The sequence below is a fragment of the Caloenas nicobarica genome, chromosome 7 (assembly GCF_036013445.1).
Source record: "Caloenas nicobarica isolate bCalNic1 chromosome 7, bCalNic1.hap1, whole genome shotgun sequence".
Classification (NCBI taxonomy): Eukaryota; Metazoa; Chordata; class Aves; order Columbiformes; family Columbidae; genus Caloenas; species Caloenas nicobarica.
In genome coordinates, this window is record NC_088251.1 from 18,333,992 (window position 1) to 18,343,399 (window position 9,408).

The 9,408-nt window shown below is 40.5% G+C and overlaps 1 protein-coding gene across 1 annotated transcript; it reads left to right on the forward strand.

Annotated features, from left to right (window-relative positions):
- Positions 1-1,953: 1,953 nt before the first annotated feature.
- Positions 1,954-8,752, forward strand: ZNF488 (zinc finger protein 488). Its single transcript, XM_065639558.1, has 3 exons — positions 1,954-2,172; positions 6,281-6,509; positions 7,587-8,752. Exons 1-3 carry the CDS (start codon positions 1,954-1,956, stop codon positions 8,750-8,752), a joined length of 1,614 nt encoding a protein of 537 aa, XP_065495630.1.
- Positions 8,753-9,408: the final 656 nt, after the last annotated feature.

Below are 9,408 nucleotides of genomic sequence, written 5' to 3' on the forward strand. Positions count from 1 at the left end.
TGTGTGTTCAAATCCAGCATCCTTCCCCATTGAAAACTCAGCTTTGAGGGCTCTGGATTCCTGTGTTCTCCAGAGTGACACCAGAGTGCCAAGGCACAGAACTCTCCTAGTTTACATAGTTAAATTCAGATAAATTTCACAGAAAAGGAAATCTTAGTAAGAGGAGCTGCCTTCTAGGGTCATAAGTGGATACGTAAAATGTCAGAAGATATTAGGAGTTTCCTGAATGCGAATTCTTGAGAAAATGAACTGGGTCAGGTTCTAATTTGTTTCTAAACCTTTTCCTATTTAGAGAGACTTTTAAACACTTTAGATATAAAATTTATTTTCTGATGGTTTGGAACTTTTATTTTTGGTATAATTTAAAATAAATGTGCCTTGACTGTTTCCATTTATTAAAAATCAGTGTAGTTTAAATGGAAACATACATGCATATGAATAAGTTGTATGTATTTAGATAGATCCTACATATTGTACAAATGTACACACAGTTCACATCATTTTGTTATCCCACCAATATTAAATTCAGGAGATCATTGTGAAACCAGGCAATGAAACTCATAATTAACAGAAAGCATAGATCTATTATATCCTCCTCTTAGTGACTAATCTCTGGCAAACCATCTGACCTTTTTTTTTTACACTTTTACCTCCCACTCTTTGCCTTGGTTGGCTGGTTTAAGCCTTCATCTTTCAGATGTTTACTGCATATGTAGCCATGTATTTTAATATTTTCAGGGTAGGGCCTTAGACCTTGCCTAGCGGGAAGAAATTATACTGGATTAACTGTACTGATTTGGAAACTGATTTAGTTAAATCAGTGCAACTCTCCTGAGCACTTCATATCACTTCAGTTTAAGTCATGAGTCAGTGAGTAACAAATCAATTCTGTTGGCAGAGAGTGAGAAGATTAGACTGGATCTTCAGCCCTTCCATCTCAGTATTTATTAGGCCAAGGCCTCTTCGGGGCTTGTTGCTGTTCTCTTTAATTTTCCCTGCCTAATGGACCTGATCCAGCTCTTGATGGCATAAATGAGGGGTTTTGCATGACCTCCAGCTGGGAGCAGGAGATGGCAATATCTTTATTAAAAACCTAGAGAAGCTTAGAATGACAAAAACTCAAACCTGCCTCCTCACTGCATACAGAGTTCTCAGATTATGATTCATAAAACCTCTGCTCTGAAAAATACAATATTCTACATTCAAGGCAGGAAAATTCATCCTCTAAAGACAGCAAACTCTACTAACATTATGCTAAGAGTATCACCATACAAAGAATCATAATATGATTCGATCTTCCCAACAAAAGCAGGTAAGCAAGATCTCACGTATATCTTGAGATGGGATGAAAAGAGTCTTTTTTATTAATCTCCACAGATTTTGTGCATTCAGGTTGGATAGATTTGGGACTCAGGTTATTCCTGGTTTTGTACCAGCTTAACCAGAAACTAGAATGATGTTGCACTTCCAAATCAAAAAGCACCACTTTTTCAAAATGCATTTCAGAAAGTGCTTGCCTTTTTTGGTTGTTGTTCTCTACTTTTCTTCATGCTTCTATGAACTACTGCTAATAAATAAGGATATCTGAGAATATGCTGAACAAGGGTATGCTGAGTTCCACTCACTGAAAATTTTGCTTGCTGCTCCCAAAGCTTCTGATTCCTGGCTGTAGAGAGTAGCAGTGTAGGAGGAGTTGAACTCCTGGAGTGTCTGCCTGTTCTAGAAAGGAGTAATTAATTTGTTTACAAACCTAAGATTTTGGTTTAGTGCAAAGTTATTTTTCTTTTTTTGAACTGGATGTTAATAAATCTGTAAACACCTTAACCAACAATGTCCTGGCATGCTCTTGTAATTCACCTGAAGCCCCTGGAAGTCCTTATATTGTAAGTAGTGATGCCTCCTTCCATTTCCATCTCTATTCCAAATGCGATTTCTTGCCTATTTTACAGGTTTATGATGGAACTTACATCTTTGCCTAAATTTCTTTGGACAAGTGACAACAAACTTCTGCATAACCACCTTCCGGACATATTGGCTACTGTTCATACCACACAAGACATTCCCAAAGAAGTTGTTTTTGGACCATGCATGCTCCAGAACACTCTGCTGGACACTGTAGCATTTATTGCTCTCAAGTGTTCTGATAGGCGGAACATCCACTATGTATTTAAGGTAGGAGAAAGCAGCATTTAATGTAAATCACATCAAAAATGGGTTACACCATCCATGAGGAGGTAACTTTGCCAAAGAGTAGATTTTTATTTTGTTCAGCACAACTAACAGCTCCTTCAAAGGGGAGAGGTAGCCAGTGCTTTTATGATTTATGAGATGTGGACTGGAGGGACCTCAGTGAAAACTGCTTCCTTTGCAGGAAAAATACAAAGTCTCATTTCTGTGCTGATGATTGGTGACCTGATTCAGCACTTATAGAGAATAGGAGGAAAGAGGGACAGATAGTTTAGAAAATTCACACTCAGTTTTTTCCTTACAAAGGAGGCTTATCAGGAGGTGTGACAGCCCTGTGAGTGCAGAGAGGGAAGATTGTGGCATTGCACTGATTTATGCAGATGGTACATTCACAGCATTTATTGAGAGATCTGAGCAGGTGTTAACCCAGTTTGATCAGTTATCCATAAAAGTAAAACCACAATGGCAGTGTTCATCCAGTACAGGGTATATGAAATGTAGAAGATGTTTTTGAGGCAACTAGTTCACACAATCTTCAGGCAGTCACAACTTATTGCTATTGGTACATGAACCTGCTAAAGTTACCTTAGATAGGTCAGTCTGTGTTACACCTGCATTTTTGAATCACTGTAGAGAAGCCACAGAGATATGTCTGTGAAACGAAAGGAACTGTCTTGTAGGGAAAGTCAGAAACCCCAGGATTGTGATAGAGTGTTAACTATCCAGCTCTATTTCCCAAATTTTTTGTTCCTTAGCCACTGTTTATCTTAACATTTTCATTTGGACAACGCATAATTCTCATGCTGACCTGTTACCTTGGCTTTCTGGGTCTTGGAGTGCATTTGAGTCACCATTGATCTAGAAGAAGACAGGGAAGTAGTGTTTTACAATGTGAGGCAAGTGGATTTCCCACATGCTAAGGCAATGATGGATCTGGGAGACATCCATGTTCTCCTAAGATTTCTGTACTTTGGAGGAGAGAAATCCCAGGTAATATGCATAACGTGGAAATGCAGCTGTTGGAAGATACCTGTTTGACACTTTTGCTTTAAACAAATTAATACAGAGAAGAGGGCTCAGAGTTTTTCTGACTATTTGTTTGACTCTCTGGCAGCAGTTTGCTTGCTTGGACAGTGTTATCAGTAGTTCAGGAGAACTGCAAGCTCTTTGGAGAAAGACCTCTCCTGAAACGAGGTTTTATTTATGGAATATTTCTGTATTTCTCCTGGGAATTTTGGAATGACTGTAGACTCAAGAAAGAGGCTTGAAGGGTTTCTGCATTGGAAGAGCCCTCCAGAGGGATGGCTTTAGTGTTTTGCTACATTTAAACTAAGTAATTGTTATACAGCCATGAAACTGGATGCCCGAGTTGGCTCAGATCTCTGTCTTTTGGCAGTAAATGCATCACACTCTGTGCAAGCAATGGTTTCAGCTGCAGTTGGTGGTCCCATATCCTGTTGCCTGCTCATAATTAAAAGTAAACCTTCCAGAAATCAGGAACTATTGTTAAGCTCCGAACTCTGTGTGTAGATAATTAACTAACAATTCAATCACGATTCTATGTTGTTATCATGGCACTGAGGCACAAAACAAGAAATGGGTTTGATACGCTGGCTGTAGTACAAACAGAATTCACACAGGCAGAAATTTGGCAAGGTGAGCTCTTTTTGTAGCTGAGCTCATGTTCATCATAGTTCAGCATCACTCCTGCAAGATTTTGGGGAACATTACTTCTAACAAGGTATTCCTCATCTTGGGCTTTTATGTTTAGTCCAAAAGGGAGCTCTACATTTTTTCTCTTGTCCTCTTGGAGACCCTAATTTGAGTTTCTTGGGCCAATTTGTATGCTTGGGCAAAGAAAATACCTTGGCAACCATGGGCACAGGTAGTTCTTTTCAGCCGATCATCTACCCCAACAAAGCAAACCAGCCCCTTACAAAGCCATCTGTCCCACTGAGTTCCTCTGCCCCTTACAGCTTCTTGTGGGTTCCAAGAAAGAGATTTACTCTCTCCCTTCTCCTTCAGCCTCTATCAGGGAAGCCAGGTTTCCTCCATAGCCCAGCTGTGATTGAGTCTGTTGGGCTGTGAAGCCTTTACCTCATATATATGTGCAAAGGATTCATCTGAGGGATTGCCATCTCCAGAGGAAGGTGGACTTGCAGGGTTTGTAGTCTCTCTAAACACATGGAAAAACTAAAGCTGGCAGATGCTTCTAGTTGACAGCACCCAGATCTTATGTTCTGTCCTTTATTCCTCCCCACATTCTTTAAGCTCTCTCAGCTCCTTCCTGGGAGGCTTAGTTCCTGGAGGAGCTGTGTTCCCTTTGACTTTGCTTAGAGCACTGGGTGGATGCTCAGTATTTCTGAAACACAGAAACTAATAAATGACAGCCCTGTCATAGCTATTAGTTACAACCACTATGTGTGGGTGGGTGTGCTTTTGTCACTGTCAGACTTTTGTATTTCTCAGTCATTGTTAATTACCATGGCATTTAGAGACATCCAGTTACAGGGCATTCTAATTTATTTTCTCCCTTCTAGTAATTAATTTTTATCCTAGCGGTCCCTTAATGTTTCATGCTTGGTATTCAAACTACTATTGTGGTCATACTTTTCCTGGTAGGTAATAGAGAGAGTTACAAACAGAGAAGGAAATAGCCAAAATATTGTTTCTGATACCCAACACCAATGAATGTCTGCCTTGCAATTAGTGGAAAACAAAGAGCTATACATTGCTTGGGGTGAAATTTAGATCATACTTGTCAGTGGACATTTTTCATTTTCAAACTTCTTCCTTTCCAAACAATGACTTGGTACTTCAAAAATTAGCTGAGGCTTTTTATATGTGTAAATGTTGCCCTTGACCGCCCTGTGTTTCAGTCTCCAAGCTATGAAAGTCTTCCCCATTTTTCAAATACCGCAGAGGACGTAGATCTGCTGTGGTAAATACCAAGGAAAAACCTATAAAGAAATAAATCATTCCCTATTCCTAGCAAATACAATAAAGTAAATAAGACAGGAGCAACACATTGAATGAGGAAGACAAAGGCAAATGTTTTATAGTTATATTATTTCCAGAGCATGGTCAATCTGTGAGGACTCAGAGAAAGGAGTGCAAGTGATTGAGGACAATGCTGTAATATAGACACAGAGAGGAAATTTAATTTGAGCAGTAGACTTAATATTATTTTTTTAACTTCTGAGTGCTTGACCTTGCAACCTAAGCAACATTTTCAAACTTAATCTGTTTGGTATTTCTGAATGCACACATACTGAAAATAAATCAATCCCTTGCTACTCTCAGAAATAATTAATCTGATGGGTTTTATCTGTTTAGATACATTGAAATGAATGTAATCAATTTTTCAAAGGCAGGAATAGGAATATATCATTTTATTTCTGAAAAAGGAAAGAGAGAATTTAAGTGTTTCTTAGTTGTATTTATTAAAACCTAAATTTTATGTAATCTAGCAAAACAGTTATATATGCACATATTGTCTCCTTGGGGTGTTGAATCAAAAAACCAAGATTATTTGCACACCTCCTGATCTATATTCTCTTGTATCCATATCCACATGCAACTGCCCAAAGTGTGTGTTCATTTCTGGGCTCACACTGCACTGATCTGGGGGTCTGCACATCTCACACTCCTCCAGGACACAGCACCCCTGACTCATGTTCCATTTTACCATGGGATTGAGACCCCTGCTGACAGAGGAGCACACTTTCCATACCTCTGTGATCCCCAACTGGCAGAGTACCATGGGACAACCTGCATTGGACAGCGGACATGCAGAGTGGGCTGGAGACTGGCCAGATACCATCCCTGGCATTGCCCCAAGAGGTAGTGTGGGAACAGCAGTGTCTCCTTCTCCCTCCCGTGCAGCGGCATTCCCAGAACTCAGCACTCACACAGGGGAAGCCTTTGCCCTATGAGGAATGTCAATTTGTTGACGCTGGTGTATGAATTGGGCTCACAGCTTGGCATACTGGCTCTGTGTGAGGCAGAAAACAGGCTTTGATCTTGAATTTGATGGAAATCTATTTTGGGTCCCAAGACCTGAAACTTCTCTTTTTTGTGTCCCCTCTCACAGGTAGATGTTACATCTGCACACAGTCCCTTGGGATTGCCTTGGATGAGACTTGTACAAGCAGCTGCCAATAGCAAGGAGCAGAACTTGGAAGCTTACTTGGAAAACAGTCAGTTATATTATCGCTCTACTAGGAAAATAAAAAAAAATGAGGAGCTGCTTGTCTGGTATGATGAGGAGCTTTCCAGCCTCTTGGGTTTCAATGAGATAAAACCTCAGAGTCCCCAGAATGGTAAGTACTAAACTGTTGACTGCAGGGGTCACTGAGGACTGAAATGAGTTTGCAACGTCTTTAATATAGGGTGATCTTTTAATATGGGAAATAAAACCTGCCTAAATCCTTAGCTGGTTTGCTAAAAGAAAAGACCTTCTTCTTGGGGATTGAACTGGAGGCTGAGAGCAAGAACAAATTTACAGTTCTCAATGGTGTTTTCATTGCTACTTTCCAGGAGAGGATGGTGTGCTAGGGCTTAATGCTGAAATTGTTGAGCTGTGTAATGAATGTCTATGCACCTGACTACCTTGGAATCCTAAAAGCCTAAAATATCATTTGGAAATATGCTTACTTTAACTCATTGACGAATCAGGTATAGGCTAGTGTTCAGCTTTAAACCTGTAAATAAGCAGGGCTGTAAAAAATCGTAACAACCCCGACTACTGCATACAGCAGAGTCTGCCTGTTTAGCATGGAACATGGTGGGAGCAAGGAAAAGGGCATGAAGTTCATTGTGAGATATGGCTAGAAATGTATTTATCTAAAAGAAATTGAGTTGGCAATTGCTGAAAAAGTTAAAATCTAGATTATGGAGAGACCAAGCAAACCACTGTCAGGTCCATGCCAAGGTTGACTCCAGCTGTCATTTGCTCCAAACTTTATTACTTGGGTATACAGAATTCAACATCGAGCCTATATTAAAGCTAGTGACATAGGAAACATTGATTCAAATCTGGGTTCAGACTTCAAATTCTCATAAAGTCCATATGGTTTTATCTAGATGATTGTGTACTGGCCATTTTACATAACACAAATTTAGCTTGAGAGTCTAAATGAAAGCCTTTTGCAAGTGGCATATGGAAGCAAATATGGGTGAACCATTTTCTGTAGCAGCAAGGGGCCTGATTCTGCACTGGCTTTAGCTTTACCATGTGTAATCTTGTATGACACAAGAAATGTTTCTGTCTGGCCTTTTTTTTGGGGGGTGGGCAGGAGGAGGTCATGTTTTGGGGCTTTTTTGTGTCAATGACACCGTCAGAGTCTGCCCATGGTCATGACACTGCAAAACTCATTGTCTGTTGTCTGTTTCTGCAGAGCTGAGATGCCAAGAATGTGACCGAGTCTTTAAATGTGAGCATTCCTATCTCTCCCATGTTCGCTTCCTATGTGTCCCAGAGAAGAGTGCCCTGCTATGGAGAAACTTCCAGGACCCTAAGACTGAAAAGAACAACTTAGCTGAGCAGACCACGAATTTCCACAGCCTGGCAAGAGACCTAGAGGTCAAAATGGCAGCTTGTAAAGATGATGCCCATGGTCTCATAGGAGAAAAGAGAACAAAATCTGAAGAGGCTGAGAATAACAGGAGCAGGAAAACAGTGTTGTTGGAGAAAACCAATAATCTGAGTGAGGAACATAACTGTGGGGGCAAGGAAGAGGTTGGAGGAGAGCATACATTGGCTGGTTCTTTCTGGAAGCTTAATTCAGGAAGGCAGTCAGCTAGGAAGGATACTTTAGAGCAGAAGCAGAGCGCTTTCACTGAGGTCAGGAGGATGAAGGAAAAGCTGAGGAATGAGAGACTGAAAGAGCGAGAACAGGAGGATGGCACGATCGCGCTTGGTAAAGAGCAGGTATCAAAGGAAGTGTTGCTGAACTCCTCCAGTAGTGCATTCTCCTTTGTGTGGCCCACCAGAACTGCAGGAGAACAGAAGAGTGCTTTCAGCAAACCCAGTAAGTGTCTTGCAGAAAGAGCTGCAATAAATTCTTCTCATCCCATGAGTGAGTCAGCAAAGAGCCTGGGGGAGCTGTCTGGCTTGATTGCCACCACAGACATCATGTGCTGCAGCACTCTTCTCAATTCCAAGTTCTTTGTCAGTGATTTGTGTAATGCTCAGATGCTGCAGACAAGCATCACTCGGAGCAATGCTTTCCCATATACCTCAGAGCCATGGCCCAAACAAGCAGGAGGACAGTTACAAAACTCCACAACCACTTCATCCTCCTCCTCCTCTTCCTTGACTCTTCTTCCTCCCACCTTCACATCCTTTGGAGTGGCTGCCCAGAACTGGTGTGCCAAATGCAACCTGTCCTTTCGCATGACATCTGATTTAGTCTTCCACATGCGATCACATCACAAAAAAGAATACTCCTCAACTGAGTCCCAGTGCAAGAGAAGACGAGAGGAGAAGCTAACATGCCCCATTTGTCATGAGTACTTCAGAGAACGCCATCATTTATCTCGGCACATGACTTCTCATAATTAGAGCTGTGCAGATAGATGTCACCAAGGGACTGGGGAGGTTGGGTAAAGAAGGGGAACATGATTCACTTGTACCCATTTCTTTTTGAGTTTACATTAATTTCTTACAGGAAATCTCTGTTTACAATAATTTATAATAGATGCTTTGCAAAAAATATAAAATGTTTACAAGAGCCTGACTGAGCTGTAAGTTTTGAAAACTCAATCTAGCCCTTCTCAATCTATTTTTGAGGAAATAAAATAGTTAAATGAATGCACATGCAGTATTAATTTGCAAAGAGTTGGGAAGGAAATTCTTGGTTTGCCAACTGTTTTCTTTGGTTGCATTTGATTTGCTGGTGTCTGTGCAGTACAATGTAAATGCAGAAATAACAACCGTCTCATTAAATGGGGAATCTTTAAGCACTAAAAAAGTGAGAGTTTATATGCTTAAAGAAAAGAAGATACTATTTCTAGCAGCTTTGATGGACTGCTAGATGAATCTGTTCTCTTATTAGATTTGTGAGTCTGACTAAAAAACTTATATCTCATGTCTCCTTGGCTTTGAAAAGAACTTAAGTTAAGACTCTATCTGAAATTTGTGATCATCAACAACCGACCAAAAGACCAAAAAGGACATGACTTGTAAATCAGTATGTCTGAGTTCTGTTCTAGGTTCTT